The sequence below is a fragment of the Danio rerio genome, chromosome 18 (genome assembly GCF_049306965.1).
Source record: "Danio rerio strain Tuebingen ecotype United States chromosome 18, GRCz12tu, whole genome shotgun sequence".
Lineage (NCBI taxonomy): Eukaryota > Metazoa > Chordata > Actinopteri > Cypriniformes > Danionidae > Danio > Danio rerio.
Genome location: NC_133193.1, coordinates 32,762,649 through 32,786,103, shown reverse-complemented (window position 1 = coordinate 32,786,103; position 23,455 = coordinate 32,762,649). Strand labels below are relative to the sequence as shown.

The 23,455-nt window shown below is 37.4% G+C and overlaps 1 protein-coding gene and 1 long non-coding RNA gene across 3 annotated transcripts in view; one reads left to right on the top strand and one right to left on the bottom strand.

Annotated features, from left to right (window-relative positions):
- The window catches only part of tcf25 (TCF25 ribosome quality control complex subunit), a 90,174-nt gene that overhangs the window by 15,477 nt on the left and 51,242 nt on the right, over positions 1-23,455 (bottom strand). The window contains exons 10-15 of one of the 2 annotated variants that reach the window (XM_005159180.5): positions 16,386-16,478; positions 16,036-16,141; positions 12,700-12,859; positions 3,060-3,147; positions 2,777-2,935; positions 1,959-2,049 (exon numbers count right to left, since the gene is read on the bottom strand). In XM_005159180.5, coding sequence (XP_005159237.1) covers positions 1,959-2,049; positions 2,777-2,935; positions 3,060-3,147; positions 12,700-12,859; positions 16,036-16,141; positions 16,386-16,478 — 697 coding nt within the window. 2 annotated transcript variants of the gene reach the window in all.
- LOC141378851 (uncharacterized) overlaps positions 8,824-23,455 on the top strand; it is a 63,341-nt gene continuing 48,709 nt past the window's right edge. Inside the window, exons 1-2 of the long non-coding RNA XR_012394368.1 lie at positions 8,824-10,104; positions 11,304-12,247. This is a non-coding gene — a long non-coding RNA (uncharacterized lncRNA). The remainder of the gene's footprint in view (positions 10,105-11,303; positions 12,248-23,455) is intronic.

Here is a 23,455-nt window from a genome sequence, read left to right as displayed (position 1 = left end):
GGGTTTTTTTTTCTGTTGCAGGGGACATGCCCAGAGATCCCAGCTTTTACCAGATTATAGTTATACGATAATTTTCCTTAAAAAACCCATCTCTATCTAAGTGATTAAATGTTGAATGTGATGAGTTTTCAACAATAAATTTCAACATAACTAAATTGAAACTTTATTTTTAATGAGTAATAGGTGTGTTTTGAGAATAAACCAATTAGAGTCTCATAAGCCATAAGCGCATTCGCTATTTACAGGACATAAAGTAAGTCTAAGTGAAAAAACTGAGCATTTCACTAGCATACAGTTTTTTTTAACAGAAAACTGTTAAACAGAGCATCTACTGTGTGAGAATGAGAGATATTGGATCACTTTCACTTTCTCTCTTGGTTAGGGTAACCTTTACGCACAGACATCAATTAATCAATTCATCAATAAGCGCAAATATTAGTTTCAAAACTATTTCTAAATTCAGTTCTAATTTCCAGCAAACGAATAAATGAACAATTATAACGAAGTGTGCTCAAAAACTTGAGTTATATCCTAAACCACATGCTGTGCCCCATATGGTCTAAAACCTGACAGGTGGGCAAATCTAAGCTTGTTTTAATAAAACAAATATAAATATGGATATAATAAATGAATACTGCTAATAATAATAACATTATACAAAAGCAAATTGTTATAAATGAACTGAAAAAGCCCCCCGAGATGAAGAAGGCATAAAAGCAGTGATTTTTCATATTTATGTAGGCTAGAAAATAATATGTTTTGTAATATTTTAATCCTTTATATCTATATCCTATATATATTCTTATTATATCCTATATATATCCTTAATATTAAAATTTTTTCATATGTAAAGATATTTGCCTATTGCTCTCTTGTGCGTATTAAGCAGTGGATAAGCGAGGCGCAACTCTGCGCCGGAGTTTAGACCGGGTTTGTTTTGGTCTAATGAAAAATCTATTTTAGTTTCTCAAAATAGCAACGCGCCAGCCGTGCACCTCAGAACGCCTTCCTTTTTAGAGCAGAACGCCTATGCACGCACATACGAGTGCTAATGCATTTGCTATTTAAAAAGCGTAGCGCAACGCCTCAAAACGACTCTTGCGTCAAGCTAAAACTACCAAACAAGTATTGCGCCGCGCCTTGCGCCACATTGTGCCGGGTGTATGATAGGGCCCTACATCTTTGAATTGTCTGCCTTGCTTCCGAACCAGTTTCTTTAGTTTAGAAACTTTGAACTTTTGAACTTTGAGCAATTATTGGAGATGATATAAGATTTTTCTGGATCATCTGTACTTTGTTTCAGTATCCTTGTGAAAATTAAAGTGTCCCTCATGTGGTAAATGGTAAAAACCAGGATGTTCTCTTTCATGACTATTTCGTTCAACAAAAGTTATAGTGTGTAAACTGAGTGCTTTAAAAAAAAATTCTTGGTAAGAGCATTTTTTTAAAACTGCATCTTTCCATGTAAAGGAGATATCTTTAAAGATCTAAAATCATATTTATATAAAATCAATGCCAGATCATTGTAATAATGATAATGAGTGTTTGTAAATTCACGTGGCTCACATGGATGATGGACTGTACATGAACTGTATCAATAGCTGCAGTGTGTAAAAGCATTTATGTTAGATGGTACTTTGCATTCATATTATTTGGTAACATAAAAGAATGTTGTGCCCATAGGGATTTTTAGAAACTACTATGCAACAAAAAGTGCACTTTTGTTACTCCTGACGCTGTACTGATTGTGGAAACTGATATGCAATATACATCAACTCATAATAGGGTTTTCTTAGGGCTAAGTCAAAAGTAAAAGAAAAAAAAAACTTGGGGAAATGCTTTACTTACAAAATAACACAAAGTCAATACATGCTTAATTACAAACAGTTTTAAAGAGACTAGGTTTTGATAATTGTGTTGTTAAGCTGTAGCTTAGGGGAATTGTGCGTGTCTCTTACTAGTGGAAGAGTAGCTGTTGCCTCCTTAATCTCAGACAACAGCACATGCCTATGGATGTTCCTGGGAGCACTCTGGTATCTCTGCTTCCTCCTGAAAATCAAAGAGCCACAAAAAACAGTGCATATTTTTGCTTTCTTTTTTAATAAAAAATTCTCACAAAGGCATAAAAGTGTGTCATCTCTGCACCCAACAACAACAGCAACAAAAAAACTAAGTACATACATTCAATAAGATTTTAATAAGCTAAAATGGCCTTTGTGTACAATCACTTGATTACAATATTTTTCTATCTGTTGCAGCAGCTTAATGTCGAAGGCTTGGCATCTCAACGCACGTTTTTACGCACACAACCAATGTCCAGTCTTGCTTCCTCTTCAAGTTTAAATTCACTTTATTTAACTTATAAATACATACTTTCAATTAAATATGTTGAACCCTTTAGCGACCTCAAAGGTGTGTGAGTTTGGTGTGGTAAAAACTGCATGCGTTCCCTTCCTCAAGTCTTCTTCTCTCATGCAAGAAACACCGACTTTAAAACCCTATGTGCATATATCGCCCCCAAGTGGTGACAGCCCAAATTACATTTAAGTCAACATATAGGCTCCTACACTATCATTATCATATAACAATTTTATTTTACAATAAGTTTGGCATTGTTGCTGATATTGGATATTAATGAGGCAAAAAATAGATCTATTAATAAGCATGTTCTCCTTGTAGGGATCATGGGCCGATATAAAAGTAAGAAAGAAAGAAAGAAAGAAAGAAAGAAAGAAAGAAAGAAAGAAAAAGACCATTTGCATTCATTAGTTCTTACTTGTTTTGGCAGTCTTCTACAAAAGGGTCATGTGTGTCAACTCTTTTTAGCACTTCTCTGACATTCTCTTCCAACCAGTCCATTACTCCAGCCTCTTTCCACAGGCTATGACACCGGCCCACATATAGGGACACCAACTCAGAAAGTGCAGGTGGCTGTCTAAAAGATGCAGCAGAAACAAATTCAACTGCATAATTACATTTAAACATGCAGTTAAAACATTCTGTCAAAAAGAAATCTATTTAAAACACATGAAAAGAAAAACTGTGTAAGAGATAATTACTCGATTTGACTTGAAGGTCCAAAGAATATGTGAGAAGACACCGCAGCCTCCAGGTGAACTGTGCATAAGTCCAAAAGTGGCATCAGTGCTGAAATACAAATTGACACATAAATAAATAAGTCTACAGACCAATTTTGGGGCAATGTCTAGTCATGAGGATGCAAAATGAAGGACGAAATAAAAACATTAGTACTAAAATTTGTAAATATAATTTCTTTCATAAATATCATTCAAAATAATGGAATTGATTAAGAAGCAAAAACTCAAATTTCTAACACAGTTCTACTAACACAATTAGTTTGAGTTTGTGTGACTTTTTATAGTTTTTGAGTGAACTGAACTTATAATATTTGATTAACTAAAACAACAGTAACACTTGTGTATGTGTGTGTGTGGTGGAAGCAATTAAATAAATAATAAATATGTTAAAAACCAAAGCGGAATCAACCGCCAACTTATCCATCATATGTTTTTTGCAGCGGATGCCCTTCCAGCTATAACCCATCTCTGGGAAACATCCGTACACACACATTCACACTTATACACTACGAACAATTTAGCCGACCCAATTCACCTGTACCGCATGTCTTTGGACTGTGGGGGAAACCGGAGTACTCAAAGAAAACCCACGCGAATGCAGGGAGAACATGCAAACTCCACAAAGAAACGCCAACTGACCCAGCCGAGGCTCGAACCAGCGACCTTCTTGCTGTGAGGCAACAGGACTACCTAATGTTACTTGGTCTTGTTTTTCTTTCCTTGAGTGATTCTGCTTGTTAAGAGTTGTTCATAAATAATTCTCAATCCTCCTTTACAGTTTTTTTCTGAATGCTTAAACCCTAACCAAGATTCTTATAGTACAACTTATAAAACGATTCATTCAAATAGCAAAACCACTCACTGAGTTTGCAAAATTAAAAGCACAAACACTGCTCTGCACTCAGTTTGCAACTTTTATTTGCACACACTTTGCAAAATTGTAAGTACAATCCACTGCACAGCACTCTTTTTGTGGAAATGTAAACACAACTAACTGCTTTACACTGAATTTCCAAATGATAAACACACTTCTAGCAAAACTATACACATGTATGGCTATTATTCACACTATATAATATAATATGGCTATTATTTTGCCAACTGTCTGGCACACTGTAACATGTGAAAACTGTTTTAGATAATTAGTTCACTTTGCAATTAGCCCAAGTACTATAAATAAGCCCTTATAACACTGCACACATTATTGAACTCCTGGACACCTTTTATAACATGCTCACTGATGTTCAGAGACCAGAGCACACCAGATATGCCATTTTTTGGGATAATATTAGTTTCCATATGGCTGCTTTGGTCCGCAACTGGTTTACAGATCACCCACTCTTCACTGTACTCACTGTACTTCTCCCATTTCCTCCATTCTTGAATCCAATTGAAGAGTTCTTCTCTGCCTGGCGCTGGAAGGTCTATGACCATAATCCCCATCAATGCATAGCCCTTTTCAGGCAATTGAGGAGGCATGTGGGGACATTGACCAGGCATTTTCCCCAGTGCCTTGGACTAGAGGACATTGGATGTGATGTAGATTAAACTTTGTGACTGGACCCAGAGAGACAACACGATGTAGTCAGATTTTTTTTTTCTCAGTGAAATTACAATTTTGTGTTTGTTTTGTTGTGTGTAAATAAACATCAGTACTTGATGTTTGGATCCCGGTATGTTTAAAGAACTATGAGAAAGGTACAGTATGAACTCAAACTGACATAGCCTAGCTTGTGCTCAGAGAAGGCAAAAGCAAGACGTAGTTTTCATTAATTCCATCAGTGTGTAGTAGGTGCATTGTGCATTGTGTACTTATTAATGCGTTTTCTTGTGTTAAATGTTTGATACAAAAAAAAAAAAAACATTTTTACAAAGGTTGGAGGAGTTAAGCAAGGTTTATTAGCTTTTGCAAGAGAACTAAAATGTGTTGCATATTTGGTTAAGGGTTTTCTTATTGGTGTGTAGAGTTTTGCAAAAATAGCCAATAATTGCAATAATTGCCAAAAATGTGCTTAAGCGATCAGAAAAAACTGTAATTAGACACTTAATTATCTCATTAACTTCATCACTGCCTTAGTGTTCAACCCTCTGTAGCAGGGGTCACCAATCTCGGTCCTGGAGGGCCGGTGTCCCTTCAGGGTTTAGTTCCAACTTGCCTGGATGTTTCAAGTATACCAAGTAAGACCTTGATTAGCTGGTTCAGGTGTGTTTGATTAGGGTTGGAGCTAAAATCTGCAGGACACCGGCCCTCCAGGAACAAGTTTGGTGACCACTGCTCTGTAGTGAGGACACTACTGAGGATTTTGCTCTGGGATTCAAGGGGTTAATGGGTTTGATGAGAAATGCACACTGTGGAATGCATTTTTAACAGAAATATTCTGTAAACTGAATTTTCGAATGTAAAATGTTAACGACAGAATATTACTGGCAACCACAGCTGCCAGTATTTATACATAAAATCAAGAAAAGAAAGAAAGAAAAAAAACACAAAATAGTGTAAAATCTTTGTTTGTCACCATTGTGCAAGATAGTAGCGTCTGTGTTCAATTCCAAGATGAACTAAGAGTTTCTGATGTTGCTGCATTGTCTGTTATTCAAAGGTAACCGTAGTAGTGAAAATGCAGTGAAAAGCAGTTTGTTATTTACAGTCACACATGAACACAATAATGTATTTAATGAATAAATAAATAAAAAGGGCAAGAATTCAGCACACTGCAAGTTAAACTAAGTTTTTTGTACTGAAAATATATGAAATGAGTTTCCTCAAACAAATTAGTTTTGCGGCATACGATTTTAAGTTTTATTTTAAATGTTTTGAGTTACTTGTACTGTACTTAAAACAAAAAAACGAAGACAATAATAAATATTGAGTTCATTCAACTTAAAAGTGGTTCTTTATGCACTTATGTTTTTTTGAGTAATGTTAACTTAATGTCATGAGAATGGGTAAGCCAAATTTGAAGTCACTTTAACCAAAAATATTTAAGTTTATGAACTTAAAAATTGAGGCAACGAGTTACACCACATTTTTTTTTAGTTCTGCTTACTTATTTGGGTTTACAGTTTATTTCTATAGTTGTTAAACAGTATGGACACTTTTTCAATCTTATAGCTGATAACCTTCTGTTCTATTGCATGCACATATCATGTTTGTTTAAACATAAATGATGGAATATGTTGTCTTATTTTTAAAATTATCATAAGAAAGTTCAAGTAATAGAATATCTGCCTCTGTCATCATTGCAGGAATAAATTGCTGCAAAGTTTTTGACTCTTCTAAAAGCATAGAAATACCATAATATGTTTGCAGATATTGAAGAAACATGCTATGTGAATGTTCTTGTTTATCTAAAAAACAATGTTAAAGTCAGACTCTGCTTTGAAAATCTGTTACGTCCAAGAACGTCTGTCTCTGTTTTGGTTCTTTTAACCCCGCCACTGTCACTTTAGCCAATTATATTTCGGCACCCCAGGTTTCTTTAATGAAAAGCAGCATATTTTATTTATTAAACAGAAAGGCTCATTAAGCATGCATCCCTCAACGAAATGCAACCACAAGTGGACAGTAACAGCCTCCGAAATGAAACAAGATCAAAACACATTTAGTGAATGGGACTAAGTCTTTATGCTTTATTCGCCAAGGTATTCTTCATTAGGCCATGTCACCTGTTCAACTCCCCTTGAATCAATCATTACATGTGTTAAAAAAAAAAAAAAAAAAGTGGCTGAACTAGGTATCGCTCTTCTGGATGAAAACACATTTTCACACAGCTCCTCATCTGATGAGGCCATGCAAGTGTAGGTTGCCAGATTGACACTAGTTTACATTACTGTTGAGCCTAAAGGCTGCACCCCTGACACCCTGTTGTGGTGGACGTGTGTTCAACATGCAAAAAATGTGGATAAGACCAAGGAAGCACTTTTTGAAGGCAAGTTCCAGTATAAAACAATTAGTTGCATCACAAGTTATCCAGAGTTTCATGCAATTTCAGGTGTTTCATTTTTAACTTTCGACATCTGTTGTAAGTTGATACCACATGGCGAACAGAAAGAAAATCTTCCGCATTTCGTGACTCGGTGTTCCTTTAAGGTAAGGTTCCTTTTAAGGCTACACGGTAGAATTTTAATAAGAGTATTACCTTAATCATATTAAAATCGGAGTATTGGTGTCTTATGTAAATGTACTCATAACGTCTGGTGAAGTCGCGAGCTGTCAAAGACAGGGCATTACTCTGCCTTTCAGCATGAGCCCTCCTAGTTAAGCGTCTTTCCTCAATAAACGCAACGAAAGCGTATGCTTCGCGTTGTTGTGTCAGAATCCTTGTGAAATACAGTAATACTTTAGGACGCTTAGTTTAGGATGCTTAGCAAATTTGATGAACGTGATCATGCGTGTTGAATCTGAGGGGAGTCGCTCCAGTATGGAAGTCCGTTGGGGCCAAAACGTCTGCAGCGCGTTGTGTGTGTCTGTCTGTGTGTGTGTCTGTGTCAGGCCCGTTGAGGGGTGTCAGGGGTGGAGTGAGCGACGTATCTGAGTAGGGTCGAGAGTGGTGTGCAATGTATTTAACGACCGGTTTGCAAGAAATTATCATTCATTTGCAGGCATTTGGGAGTCTCTGTGCACTTGCGGGATACTCCTAGTCTTAGCAACTGGATGAATGTAAAGGAGGATTAAGCAAAATTGTTTCTATTCTATAATTAAGATTCTCAACTCACAGCAATAAAACTTTACAATGAGTGCGACAGTTTGTATTCTATAGTTTATTATTAGAATTTTTCATTTTCCATATCTGCAATTCCTGTATTTTGGCATTTTTTTGCAGTCCACTTAGAATCCAACATGGAAATCAATATTTTCTTTATTGGCATTGATTGTTTTGAAATTTAAATGTCATTAACATGACTGTGTTTTAATTTCTGTAATAAATATGGCTGTCAAGCCAGGATCTTGATGGTTTCTTGTGGGCATGTTGCTTACATGAAGAAATCTGTGTTACAAGTTAAACAAAAATTTTACTAAATAATAATATTTTGAATTTAAATATTTTTTTTTCTTGCTTTTACCTTAATTTTACATTTAAATAGGCAAAATTACAAGTTTCACTATTTTATATGCGATTAATCGCGATTAATTTTTTTAAAAAGGTGCGATTAATTAGTTAATTTTTTTAAATCGATTGACAGCACTAATATATATATATATATATATATATATATATATATATATATATATATATATATATATATATATATATATATATATATATATATACACTGTATAGTATTTATAAGTGGTGTGTCAAGTAAGAAAATGTCAAGTAAGAAACGCAAATAAAACAACAGTAACATTGGTTTCAGGTTTGCATAAATTAGAGATGCAGAAAATCCGCAATGTGTAGTCTGTGGCGAGGTTTTAGCTAATAGCAGTCTTAAGCCCTCATAAATGGTTCAGCACTTATAAACAAGACACAACCACTTAAAAGACATGCTTGTAAGTTTTTTTTCAAGCAAAAATTGGAACTGCAGAAGAAGTACAAAGGAGCAGTAGCTTTCATCCGAAAAGTTGCACCATCAGTTTACGGGGTACACTGCAGCATCCACCAAGAAGCTCTAGCAATGAAAAACATGCCAGATGAACTTCTGACTTTACTTAATGACGCTTTGAAAATTGTCAACTTCATAAAAGCTTATCTATAAAATTCACCTATTCTTTTATTTTTATTTTAATCAAGTATACAAAAAAGTTAAAATTACAAGTTTAATCGGAAAAAGGAGTGCTTGACAGGTGTCAAATATTAGAAAAGGGTGCACAAAGCAAAAAGTTTGGAAACAACTGGCCTACATAATTAATTTAGTTTGTTAAGCACAAAGATTTGTTTCAAAACTATTTCTAAATTCAGTTCAAATTATCAGCAAATTATTAAATGAGCAATAATAACGAAGTGTGGTCAAAAAACTGAGTTATTTTCAAACATTGTGGGGTTATTGCCCCACATGGACCAAAATTTGACAGATGGACAAATCTAAGCCTAATAATTAAAAATCATAATAATTCCTTACATTTATATGGCACTTTTCTGGACAATCAAGGCGCTTTACACATTGTGGGGAATCTCTTCATCCACCACCAGTGTGCAGCATTCACCTGGATGAAACGATGGCAGCCATTTTGCACCAGACAGCACAACACACACTAGCTGATTGGTGGAGAAGAGACACAGTGATGAAGCCAATATTTATATGGGGATGGTTAGAAGAGATATATTCCTCAAAATAGCAATGTGCCAACAATGCGCCTTAACACATCTCTTTTCTAGATTCTAGAGCCATAAATGGATTTGCTACCTAAACGTGGAGGAAAATAGCAATGCGTCCCAGCAAACACATCTTGCGCTTTATTGTGCCTGGTGTATGATAGGGCCCAATGTGTTTATTTGCAATCTATACGTTCTGTTCTAAAGCAAGAGTAGTTAAAATATCATATGCATGTATCAGAGTCCCCGTTTATTATTTTCTGGCAAATATAACTCAGTTAAAGATCGCACAAACTCCAAGCAAAAGACAAAAGGACTTCTTAAGAGACTTCTTCCAAGCATCAGAGAAAATTGAACAACAGGAGAGAGAGTGATGTGATGCAAATATGTCTTTATATGCATTTTAAGCTGTGCCCCTTTTAAGGTGTTGATCAATATTTGCTGGTTCTTATTAGTCGTGTGAAACTGAGTGAAATGTGCCCTTCTTTTATTTAAATTCTCTATTTTCTTTGCTTTTCTGTGTTTTATGTACTGTACATTTTGTTTGTTAAGTGTTAGGCGAGTCAGTAAACTGTTTTATAACCACGTTAAATTGTCTTTTAGTTGCCTCACAGAAACGTTCACTTTAATGACAAAAGATCCCTTGCTACCAGCTTCAATAAAGTTTAAAGGGTCACGAAACACCAAAACACATTTTTTGAGCTGTTGACAGTCGTATATGTGTCCCACACTGCTAACAACACTATTAAAGGGTCACGAAACACCAAAACACATTTTTTGAGCTGTTGACAGTCGTATATGTGTCCCACACTGCTAAAAACACTATTAGGACACCTATATTTCACTAAAAAGTGTAAATTGGTTGTTTTTGCGTTATTTCAAGCAAATTTGTACTTCCTGTTTGAAATGAATTTTTGAAGCTGCGTCACGGCCATGACATAATAGCGTGTATTCCAGCGTGCAGACTGGGCGTCTGTGCCAGAGTGTGTCTTATTACGTCTTACAGTGTGATACATTAATGCATGAGTAAAGCTTGGTTCAAACCAATCAGCGCGCTCTATTGTGGAACTTCATTAATATTCATTAGTGTCACAGTGTTTACGCCACAAAGACGCCACGTTGTGTTGGCAAAACAAGCGTGAAGTGTTGCTTTTATAGTTTGCTGCCGTTAAGTTTCGTTTTCATTTTCTCTCTGTGAGAGCTCAGTCTCACGTGTGGATTAACAGTGTACGCGACGCTCGACAACAATAACTTACGTGTCTGAGGATTATTGTTTACCTGAGAGCTGTTCTCATCTGCAAACGCTGAAATCTGAATTCGCTTGTAGTATTCTCTCCATATAGACGCGGCTCTAGTTGCTGGTGATTGTCCTGTCTCTACAGATTTGGTAAGTGAGCGACCAGTGCTCTTTGTTTATTCAGTTTGTTCATATCGAATTAAGTTAACTATTGCACTGAGTGCAGAAATGTAAGCACCGCATTTTGTGACCGGAATAACACACGCGGCTTTCTGATGCTACCTGCCGTGTGCATGTAAGTTTCCGGGAAATGCTGAGGTTTTTTTTCTCTCATTCGCCGTGCGGTACCAAACATTGCATGAAAAATACACGCTTGCAGCAGTTCCTTGAATCAAATATCTCGTTTGTCGCGAGAGGCATGAATGAATTCCCTGAATGAAAGAGCCAAACTGCAGTTAAAGTCCAACTTTTAATAATTTGGCAAATAATTCGACTACAGATGTCCATGTAAACACAGTCACAGTGTCCGCTGTGGGTGTGTATTTTGACTCTGAAACTCGCGCGTGCACAAATAGACACTCCCACACCATCCGACTTTAGTTTCTCCGACACTCCCCCCTAAACAGAGCTGGACACGCCCACTTTTCTGACTTTTTCCAAAGTGGAGGTGTGAAAACACCCTGCTGAAACGAGGGGGTTTCATGGCCCTTTAAGACACCTATATTTCACTAAAAAGTGTAAATTGGTTGTTTTTGCGTTATTTCAAGCAAATTTGTACTACCTGTGAAACGAATTTTTGAAGCTGCGTCACGGTCATGAGATAATAGCGTTGTATTCCAGCGTGCAGACTGGGCGTCTGTGCCAGAGTGAGTCTTATTACGTCTTACAGTGTGATGCATTAATGCATGAGTAAGGCTTGGTTCAAACCAATCAGCGCGCTCTATTGTGCAACTTCATTAATATTCATTATTGTGTTTACACGACATAGACGCCACGTTGTGTTGGCAAAACAAGCGTGAAGTGTTGCTTTTATAGTTTGCTGCCGTTAAGTTTCGTTTTCTTTTTCTCTCTGTGAGAGCTCAGACTCACATGTGGATTAACAGTGTACACGACGCTCAACAACAATAACTTACGCGTCTAAGGAGGATTATTGTTTAACTGAGAGCTGTTCTCATCTGCAAACGCTGAGATCGGATTCGCTTGTAGTATTCTCTTCATAAAGACGCGGCTAGTTGCTGTGGATTGTCCTGTCTCTACAGATTTGGTAAGTGAGCGACTAGTGCTCTTTGTTTATTCAGTTTGTTCGTATCGAACTAAGTTAACTATTGCACCGTAACATGTTAGGACCACAACCAAACTTTAACCTCGTGTAGGGTTTTTAACCGCATTTTGTGACCGGAATAACACACGTGGCTTTCTGACGCTACCTGCCATGTGCATCTAAGTTTCTGGAAAATGCTGAGGTTTTTTTTTTCTCTCATTCGCCGTGCGGTATCAAACATCGCATGAAAAATACACGCTTAGAGCAGTTCATCGAATCAAATATCTTGTTTGTCGCGAGGGGCATGACTGAATTCCCTGAATGAAAGAGCCAAACTGCAGTTAAAGTCCACCATTTAATAATTTGGCAAATAATTCGACTACAGATGTCCATGTAGGTTAAACACCATCACTTTCTCCTGTGTGTGTATTTTGACTGAAACTCGCGCGTGCCCAAATAGACACTCCCACACCCTCCCACTTTAGTTCCTCCAACACTCCCCCCTAAACAGAGCTGGACACGCCCACTTTTCTGACTTTTTCCAAAGTAGAGGTGTGAAAACACCCTGCTGAAACGAGGGGGTTTCATGGCCCTTTAATAAAACTTCTAAAACTATTCATGTACTTTCACAAGAAGTATAATTCCCTTTTCAAATAAATAAAAAGAGTCTTAGATAAGCGGACAAATCCATTTTGTGAAAATTAACTAAAAGTTAATTCTGAATATTTATAATCAATAGTAACTTGTTATTATTAAATATTAGTATTCATAAATTGAGCTAATTTCATTACTCAGCCATTTTTGTGTAACGAAAGGTTTTTTTTTTTGATTGATCAATTTGAAACTCACCCCCAGGAAACATGATGAGAGCATTTTGCAGTAGCACATTGGACTTTTGCTTTAGTTGTTGGCTCTCCACAGTTGAAATGTCTTCATCTTGGCTCAGATGAAAATAGGAAAGAGCCACAGAAAATGAAAAGTTTGGCAGCTGGGAAAGATTTCGATGGACCTGAATCAACAGAAGTACACAGAATATTAACGTGGAAAATACCACTGTGTGAAAAATTCATTATTTCTACACTGAAAAAAGCTATTCACAGATCATTTGTTGTGTCCTGATTATAAAATAGTTTGCATGTTAATATCAGGAATAACTATATCAAAGGTTCCCATGGGCCAACTTTGGTCTGTGGGCCCTAGTTTAGCCATCTCTGTTCTAGAGTCATTCACCAAAATTGTGTGGCTCAAAAGTATTGGTTCAGGCACCGGTACTTTTTTAAAAGTATCGATTAGCACCAGTATCGAAATAACCCTAATAACGATATCCATGTATTACGAACTTTGCTACACATATAAACCAAATGTAAATGCCTTTAAAGTAAATAATAAAATAATAGATTTTAAGATAAATAAAATAAAATAATAGATTTTAAGATAAATAGAAGCTACTTGTTTAAATTATGTATTTTATTGCAAAAGTTTAGAATGTATAATAATTCATATAGTATTTCAGGATCTGAAGCTCCTAAATGCTGGAAAAACCAACTGCCTTCCTCTGTCATTAGCCATGTTAAAACTAAACTAAAAGTAATAAGAGAAACTTTAAAAAAATGAACACCACAACAGAATTAAGGCAAAGAGAGGCCTGAGGAAAATAAAAGGGAATGAATCATGGCCTTTTTTTACAAGTAGTTTACAACAGTTTTGTAGATCTGGGCTCTGTTCTTTGTACTTGGATTACTCAGCTGGATTTGGTTATTGACGATTTTACATGATCCAGGATCAATAGGTTCTTCAAATGTTCTTCAAATCATAGCAACAGTTCTTGCAGGTCAAACCTGCTTGGGAGCAGGCTCATTTCATATAAAAAGGATTAGATCAGGTCATTTCAAGTAAAAGAGATATTGAAAGTATCTACCGAATGTAAAATTTTTTTTACATTTTAACCTATGGGTTATATAGACTTGGGAAAAAAAGTAAAATAATAAAAGAAAATTGTAAATACATTTATAATAATCAATAATATTTCATATTAAATATTTAATAATATTCATGTTATACGTATATAAGTAAAATATAAAAATAAATAAATAAATTTAAATATATAAAATATTAATATAACAATTATAAAATAATATCAAATATTATATTATTTGATATTATATTACAATAATATAATATCAAAGAGTGGATCAAAGAGTGTCTAGAGTGACTATTTAGACAAAAACACAAACACAGTACTGTTTTAAAGTACTGACCCAGCTTTAGTACAATTTCTGTATGATAATAGACATGCACAATAACCAGCTGTTTTTGTTTGTTTGTTTGTTTTATAAAAGAAATAATAATTTATGCACATGCTTTGACTTCTCAAATGACTGTGATTTGATGCTTCGCAAAAGTTGCAGACACCTTTACCAATATCAAATTGCTTTTTGATGGCGATTAGACACTTAAATAGGCCGATGCTATTATAAGAAAGAAAATCCGATCTAAATCATAAAACTAAATAAATTGCTAAATACTTTTGACACATGAAAGTGTAAAGCCTGCAGCCCACAACAAATGTGGAAAGTTATTGCGTATCATATTTAAAAAGTGTTTACTACGAATTTTATGTAATTTTGCTCAGATGGATAACTGAATCAGTTACCAAGATTAAAAGATCCGGAATCTGTCAAGTCATCTTAGATCATTTAAGCGAGGTACGAAGAACAGACCCCTGTACATTATTTTAAGGGCTTGCCCTTCGTTTTAGTTTTAGATTGGCAAGATTAATTTTAATCTTATTGAAAGATGCAAGGCTGCATTTATTTTCTTCAAAACACTAAAAAACTAAATATTTCAATTAATTTTAATAATGTTTACTAAATTTGTATAATTTAATGTAAATCTTTATTTATTCCTGTGATTCGAAACTTTCAGGATCATTCCTTCAGTCTTCATCATCAAATGTTGCCTTTTTCTTTTTATGAATGTTATAGCACCCAGGATAAAAACATGTACAATTTAATGAACATAGATATAATATCATTTTCAATTTTGTCTGTCTTTCTAACTGCCTACCTCTTTGTGTTTTAAGATTAGATATTTCTATATAGACTAATATTGATATTTGTAATTATAATTGACCAAAGCACCCGGAGGAAACCCACATAAACACAAGGCGAACTTGCAAACTCCACATAGAAAGACCTTCTGGCCCAGATGGGACTCAAACCAATGACCTTTTTGCTGTGAGGCGACAGTGCCAACCACGGAGCCACCATGCCACCCCTTTTTGTATTCACATTATATTAGTAATTATATTAGACATTTTATATTTTTTCAGTTAATAATTGTTGTTATTTTCCACAATTGACAGTAAATTGTTTTCTATTGTGTTGACGTCATTAGAGGCTTTTTGCTCATTTTATAAACAGTTGGTTTTAATATTGTAACATTTATTTAATACTACCATTACATGTTAACAAATAAAAACTCAATTTTAATCAGTTGCATTGTTTATGCTTTATTCTGTTTAGCAGTTGCTGTTTAGTGTGCCATACTTCCTCCAACACAACATGAAGTACTGCCATGATGGCAAACTCACAGATATGCAAGTTTATGGTTTATATATTTCATTTAAAAAACACTAGACTACAAAACAATTACACTAATGTACAGATTTTGTGATGTGCAGTAAACAGCAGAAAAGCCACAAGAATTTCACACGGGATTCACATAGGAATGCACAATTCATGGTGATTATTCGTTTGACCAAAAAAAAAATCAATTTTAAATTAAAAAAGCATTAATAAAATGCGACAATGTTGCATATTATACATTATCACAAGTTGAAGCAATGGTTTAATTTATGAACAATATAACAAATAACAGTTTTCCATTATGTAAATTTACCGAGCACCAGTTGAATGTGTTGAACTCTAAATTATAGTAATGAGTAGTCTATATTATGGTGCTTTAATTATTTCCAAATACTTGACTTATATGCTTAAATCTCCACTTAGTAGTCAAAAGCTACTGATGCATTTGTCACAGAAATGACACTGCTGGAGTACTTTGGCGATGATGAAAAAAAGATTCATGAGGCTATTAGTAAAGCCAATGGCTTTCTTTGTTATGAGCACAAACAATCACCTGTTTAAAACATTCAGACATGAGTAAAAACAGCTTTTTTTTTACCTCCCACTCCTCATAGAGTCGAATAAGAGTGCTGTACTCATGACAACGCAAGCAGAGGAAGTCAAAGAAAAGCAGCATACAGAGGGGGTCATTTTCTGGGTCCAGACTGAAAAAATAAATAAATTACAATGATCTGTGAGTTATTTGTGGTGTTAAGATGTTACAGTGAAGGTTTTCAAATTGTTTTTTTTCTAAACATCAAACTAAGAACAATAAGTAGTAAATAGCAAAAAGTTACAATCTATCCACAAGCAGTACAAATATTTAACTGTATTGTGCTAGAAACACATTGTTTGTTTTCATAATGTAATACAGTAAGATAATTGCATTTTTCTGATGTCGTATGGTACCTCAGAATCAGTTTACAGTACTCCAGGGCTGTGCGGGGACAACCTCTCTTCTCCAGAAATTGTATGTGCTTGAACAGTGCCAAATAAAAACCCCTGCAAACACATAGGAGGGTGAGAAAGATGTTGTCTAAGTATATATCTACATATAACATGCGAGTGGCACAGCGATATGGCTGTATACCAGCACTACTGTGATTTGCGCCTAGTAATGAGGCTGCAGGCCTGTACTTTTATAGTTATAAAAAAAATATTTGGTGATATTTGTGCATTGCAAATTATTTACTTTTGGATGTAGTTGTGTAATAGAAAAACATCAGACTCAACTGCTGTGTTATGTGTGCTTTTAATTCTGAGCCACTAACTAATTTTTTTGAAAAGGCTGTCTTTAAAATAATAGCAGGTGGAGTATAATGCAAGAATTCCTGTTTCCTAAGAATTAATTTATGGTCCTTTTATTAAGGAGGAAGGTCAAAAATATGTCACACATTGCTATAAAAATATAAATAATGTAAATTTTTCACATTTTGGCTTTAATTTTTTACATTTTAAAATAGGTAATTCTTACCTTTAAGGAAAAACATACTGTATTAAAAACACTAATCTGAAAATGATCTCAAACATTTTAAAGTGGCAACAATATCTAAAAAATTGAATGTGAGTGGGACAGTCCCACTTTTTTATAGCCATGACAATAGGTCTAATCCCTTTTACCATCTCTAATTAAGAGCATATATATGTGCTTTTTCATCTGTTCCACTTGCATCTTTAAGCATTTCATTTTTTAAGACTAATGCTTGAAAGATTTTTACTCTGAAAAAGCACAATAATAATACAGTAAAATAGCAAACTAGTTTATATAATGTTTATTAACAAAAAACATGTTCACCTTCTCTGGTTTAAGAATTGGTCTTTTACCTTTCACCTGAAAACCAGAATAGCAGAGAGAGAGATTTTTGAGTAGTTTTTTATAATATGAAAAAAAAAAAAAGTCAACTAGTTAAAGTTATTAGTAACTAATAAAGTTATCATAACTAATAACCTCAACATTTTTTTTATTTTTATAGCTATACAATAATGTGCACTTCTTATAAATCTGCTTTAAAACTAGAATTATTGTGTATTGTGTCACAAACTTGAATTGAAAACTAAATTGAATATTGTAATAGGTTACTAGGTGGGAGCTTACAGACCTGTAAGATTTTGATTGAAATATTTCATATATTTTTTAATAAGTTTGAACATAAAGGGCCCTATCATACACCCGGCGCAATGTGGCAAAAGGCGTAATGCAATTGTTGTTTGCTAGTTTGAGCTTGGCGCAAGAGTCATTTTGACGTTTTGCGCCACACTGTTTAAATAGCAAATGCATTTGCGCTCATATGTGCGCCCATAGGCCTTCTGGTCTTAAACTGAAGGCGTGTTGAGGCGCATTGCTGGCGCGTTGCTATTTTGAGAAAATATAATAGATGTTTCAATAGAACAGAACAAAGCACGTTAGTTGTGCGCCTCGCTTACACATTGCTTAATATACACAAGATGTAGAGCAATACGCAAATATCTTTACATATGAAAAAAAATATTATTAAAGGATATGTATAGGATAAAATAAGGATATATATAGAGTATAAATATAAAGGATTAAAATATTACAAAACAATATTTTCTGTCACACTCAAATAAATGTTCAGATAGATCCAATTGCGAGTGAAAAAAAAGTATTTATTTGACACAGTCAAACTCAAAAAACAGGTGCAACAAATGAGTGCGGTGCTAGGGCTAGAGGAACAGGGCAGGGATCAAGCAGGAAAACAGGCTCTAGAAGAAACTCCTCACGGTCCTGAGCACAGACAGAAACACACACATAAGCACACGTAACGAACTGACAATGAACACTAAACACGTAGCACTTATATAGGCACGATAATGTGTATCAGCAGGCGAACAATCAATCCAGCGGAGTGCCGTCAAGCCACGTGACCAAAACAATTACACGTGGGCCACAAAAACAAAACAAACGGAGTGGGCGGATTAATCGCCGTATGAAAAACGGGCTTTAATTTGGAAACATGGAACACAGGATGAATTCTCCTGTACGCTGGAGGAAGTTTGAGGCGGACTGCCACCGGACTAATGATCTTGATGACAGTAAATGGGCCAATAAATTTAGGTGCAAGTTTATTACATACGGAATGCAAGGGAATATTCTTAGTTAAAAGCCACACTTTTTGACCGATGACGTAAACGGGAGGCTTCGACTAGTGGCGATTGGCTTTAGCCTTGGTGCACGCACCCACTTGGAGGAGGGTCTGTCTGGCCCTGTTCCAAGTGCGTCGACACCTCTGGACAAAGGCGTGGGCGGAGGGGACCGCGACTTCGGATTCCAGACTGGGAAAAGCTGGTGGCTGGTAACCTAAGCTACACTGAAACGGAGAAAGGCCCTTAGCCGACACTGGTAATGAATTGTGTGCGTACTCCACCCAAGGGAGCTGCTGACTCCAAGAGGAAGGATTCTGGGAAACCAAACAACGTAACATGCGCTCGAGATCTTGGTTGGCCCTCTCTGTTTGACCGTTACTCTGAGGATGAAAACCAGAAGAAAGACTTACAGTCGCTCCCAATAAATGACAAAATTCTCTCCAAAATTTAGAGACAAACTGGGGCCCCCTGTCAGAAACCACGTCCGTCGGGAGGCCATGAATGCGAAAGACATGATTAATGACAGCATCTGCAGTCTCTCTGGCTGAGGGTAATTTGGGCAGAGGAATAAAATGAGTAGCCTTCGAGAACCGGTCCACAACGGTCAAAACAGCCGTATTGCCACCAGATGGCGAGAGACCGGTGACAAAATCTAGCGAAATGTGCGACCAGGGTCACAAAGGCACTGACAGCGGGTGAAGGAGTCCAGCAGGAGGGCGATTAGAAGTCTTAGAAACAGCACAAACAGAACAGGCCAAAACAAACTCCCGTATGTCCCGTGCCAAAGCTGGCCACCAGAATCGCTGTTTAACTAAAAATAATGTACGACTCACCCCTGGATGACAAGCCACATTGGAGTAATGTCCCTATCGAATGATGTCAGACCGAATCCCCTCCAGCACAAACAAACGACTGGGTGGGCATCCGGGGGCGTTACCCCGTCCAGGGCTGTGCGAACCCTGCTCTCGATTTCACATGTCACAGCAGAAATACAAATCCTCTGGGGAACGATGGGCTCAAGAAACGTATTGCGCTCGGAAGAATCAAAAAGACGGGATAACGCGTCGGGTTTGATGTTTTTGGAACCCGGCCGATAAGAGATGGTAAAGTCGAAACGTCCGAAAAATAATGCCCACCGAGCCTGCCTGGAGCTGAGTCGTTTGGCGGACCTGATGTATTCGAGGTTCTTATGATCGGTTCAAACGATAAAGGGAACCCCCGAGCCCTCCAACCAATGACGCCACTCCTCCAAAGCGAGTTTGACCGCCAAAAACTCCCTAATACCAATGTCGTAGTTTCGTTCTGCGGGAGATAATCGATGAGAAAAAAACGCGCACAGATGAATTCTGTCATACGAGGCGGCAGGCTGGGACAGGATAGCGCCCACCCCCACCTCTGACGCGTCAACCTCCACCACAAACTGCCGGGAGGGATCAGGTGTCACTAGAATGGGAGCTGAAACAAAGCGGCTCTTCAGATTGGAGAATGCAGCCTGTGCTGCACTCGACCACCTGAAAGGAGTTTTGGAGGAGGTTAAGGACGTCAGAGGAGCGGCGAGCTGGCTGAAATTGCGAATAAAACGCCTGTAAAAATTGGCGAAGCCCAGAAATCTCTGCAGGGCCTTACGAGACTCCGGAATTGGCCAATTTACTACAGCCTGAACCTTCTCTGGATCCATGCGCACCCCCTCGACTGACACAATGTGTCCTAGAAAGGGAACAGACTGTGCATGGAACACGCATTTCTCCGCCTTGACAAAAAGTCCATTCTCTAGCAGCCGCTGAAGCACTCGCCTGACGTGCTGCACATGTTCCTGGAGAGAACGAGAAAAAAATCAGAATGTCATCCAGGTAGACATAAATAAACTGATCAATCATGTCTCGCAACACGTCATTTACGAGTGCTTGGAAAACCGCAGGAGCATTAGAAAGCCCAAAAGGAAGAACACAATATTCAAAATGCCCCCTAGGGGTAAGGAAGGCGGTTTTCCACTCATGGCCCTGCTTCATGCGAACCAAATGATATGCGTTGCAGAGATCTAATTTCATGAAAAACGAAGCCCCCTGCAGACGCTCGAACGCTGAAGACATCAGCGGCAAAGGATACGTATTCTTTACCGTGATGCTGTTCAGCCCTCGATAGTCAATGCAGTTTCTAAGAGACCCATCCTTCTTTTTCATGAAAAAGAACCCTGCCCCCGCCGGTGAAGAAGAGGGCCGTATGATCTTGGCCGCTAGAGAATCGGAAATATATTTCTCCATGGCCTCCCTCTCAGGAATAGAAAGAGAGTATAACTTGCCTTTAGGCGGAGACGTACCTGGCAATAAGTCTATTGCACAGTCATAGGGACGATGAGGAGGCAGAGAAGCAGCTCGAGACTTACTGAACACTCTCTTCAGGTCGAGGTACCCACTGAGCACGTTTGACAGGTCCATACGCTCCTCCAGAAACACAGAACAAGAAACAGCAGAAGGAGCAGACGAAAGACAGGACTGATGACAGTTCTCACTCCACGAAAATATAGTATTAAAACCCCAGTTAATATGAGGCTTATGAAGAATCAACCAAGGATGACCTAAAACCACCGGTGTGTTAGAACAGTCTGTTAAAAAAAATTTAATGTTTTCAACATGATTTCCAGACGTGATCAGTTTTATGGGTTTAGTGGAGTGAGTAATGGTGGGAAGGGAAAGTCCGCTGAGTGCGCGTACTGCAATGGGTTGTGACAGTGCTATAACCGGAAACTAGAGTCAATGAAGTTTCCCTCCGCCCCGAAATCGACGAGCGCCTGTGTGTCTTGAGTTCCGGAACCCCATGATAAGGTGACGGGCAGTAATGTAGCAGACGTAGAGGATTTGTCCTAATTAATTTCACCCATCAGTAACCTCTTACCTACTGATGGGTGTTGTCTTTTACAGGACAGGAAGCCACCCGATGCCCCGCCCCATTGCAGTAAAGACAGAGTCCCTCCGTTCTTTGCCGGCGCTTTTCCTGTACGGACAAGCGGGATCTGAGTCAGGAACAGGATCCGGAAACCTGTTTTGCCGCATGCGACTCTCACGGCGAAGCAGTCTGGTGTCCACCCGGATGGCCAAATCCACCAGCTCGTCGAGAGTTTTGGGAAGATCTAGGGAGTAGATCTCATCCTGAAGACGATCAGAAAGGCCATGAAGGAACATGTCCCATTGAGCCAGCCGGATTCAGCAGCCAAAGTGCGGAACTTAAAGGAATAGTCTGCCACGCTCCGATTCCCCTGGCGGAGCTCAGCGAGGACTCGGGCGGCCTCTCTCCCAGAGGCGGCCCGATCAAAGAACTTTTTGAGTTCCTTAGAGAACAGGTCAAATGAGGAACAACATGGTAATTTCTTCTCCCATGCTGTGGTTCCCCATTGAGCCACCCTTCCCGAAAGGAGGGTGATAACGAACGCCACCTTGGACTGCTCTGAATAAAACAAAGACGACTGCAGGGAGAAGTACAGGGAACATTTGGACAAGAAGGACCGGCATAAGTGAGGCTCCTCAGCATAGCAGGTCGGCGGAGGAAGGCGAGGCTCAACTGAGCAACCATTGCTAACGTTAGCACTGGCAGTCACCGACGCAGGCATCACCTCCGGGATAAGTTAATGTTTATGTGCTTTATTCAGTGTTAAATGCTACCATTGTGAGTTTGATTACCATTTTACATGACAAGATGCATATACGTTATCAGATCTAAATGATAAAATAGCCATGTAATTTGAAAATAAATGTTAGAACTGTGACTGTAGCTATGTTTCCATCCACCACGCACGTTTTTATGTGCATTTTGGATATGCGCATAAAAAAAACAGTTGATGGAAATTCCAAGATGCACATAAATGTTGAAAATGCACATAAAAAACTTATGAGCATAACTAGTTAGGATAAACATTTTATTCGATAAGAAAAGATGCACATAAACTGCGATGGAAACTGCGATGGTTTAAATGCACAAAATTCAGTATGCGCATTAAAAAAGGTCATGTGATGTTGTAATAAGAGATCATATGGCGATAAAAATGTCTTTAAATGAACAAACCAGCAGGCTGAGCACATTGTAAAACATCTGAATGGTTGTTTTGGTCATTCTAAAACGCCTTACCGTTTAAATGCTAGTGTTATTATATTATTAATGACCTCCAGAATCAATAGCGTCTGTGCTCCGCGTCTCACACCTTCAAACGACACCGTGTGTTCACTGCGTGTCAGGCGCAAGTCTTTTATTAGATGAAGAAAAGATTGACGCAGCTTCTCCCCCTGCAGTAAATTCAGTTTTTACTGTTGATATTTGGTGCCAGTTAATGAAGAAGGGACGTTTTTGTTCGCTTTAACTCATTAGATGGAAACGCTGCTTTATTTGCATGTCTTTTATGTGATAATCTAGTTTTGCAGAAATTCATTCACATTTTTGGAAGGAAACATAGCATGTGATTGTGATTAAGTAATTCTTAATTTTAATAATGTTACAGATGTTTAATATGCATTTATTCTAAACCTTGCAATTTCATTGGAATGCAGTGCACTATTCTGAATGGCTCTGTTTTTTAAAGGTTTCTGTTATGTTATGTCGCGTGATGTTAGGACACAGTGTTAGAATGCACGTTGCTCAGCTAATGTTTATGTTTGTAATAGTTATGTTATTTGCTAATTAATTACCACATCATGCAAATTGTTATAACTCTGAAATTGCATCTAATTTCAGAGGCTGCTGCAGTTCTCTGGAGGTCGCATTGTCATGTGCCCGCATACACTAATGTAGGCTTCAAGACTTAAAGGTTTTAAGAATAAAATACAGTAAAGTACTTTTTTTTCTTCAAGGCAAACCTGGGTGTTACAATATTGGATAAATTGGCAGTG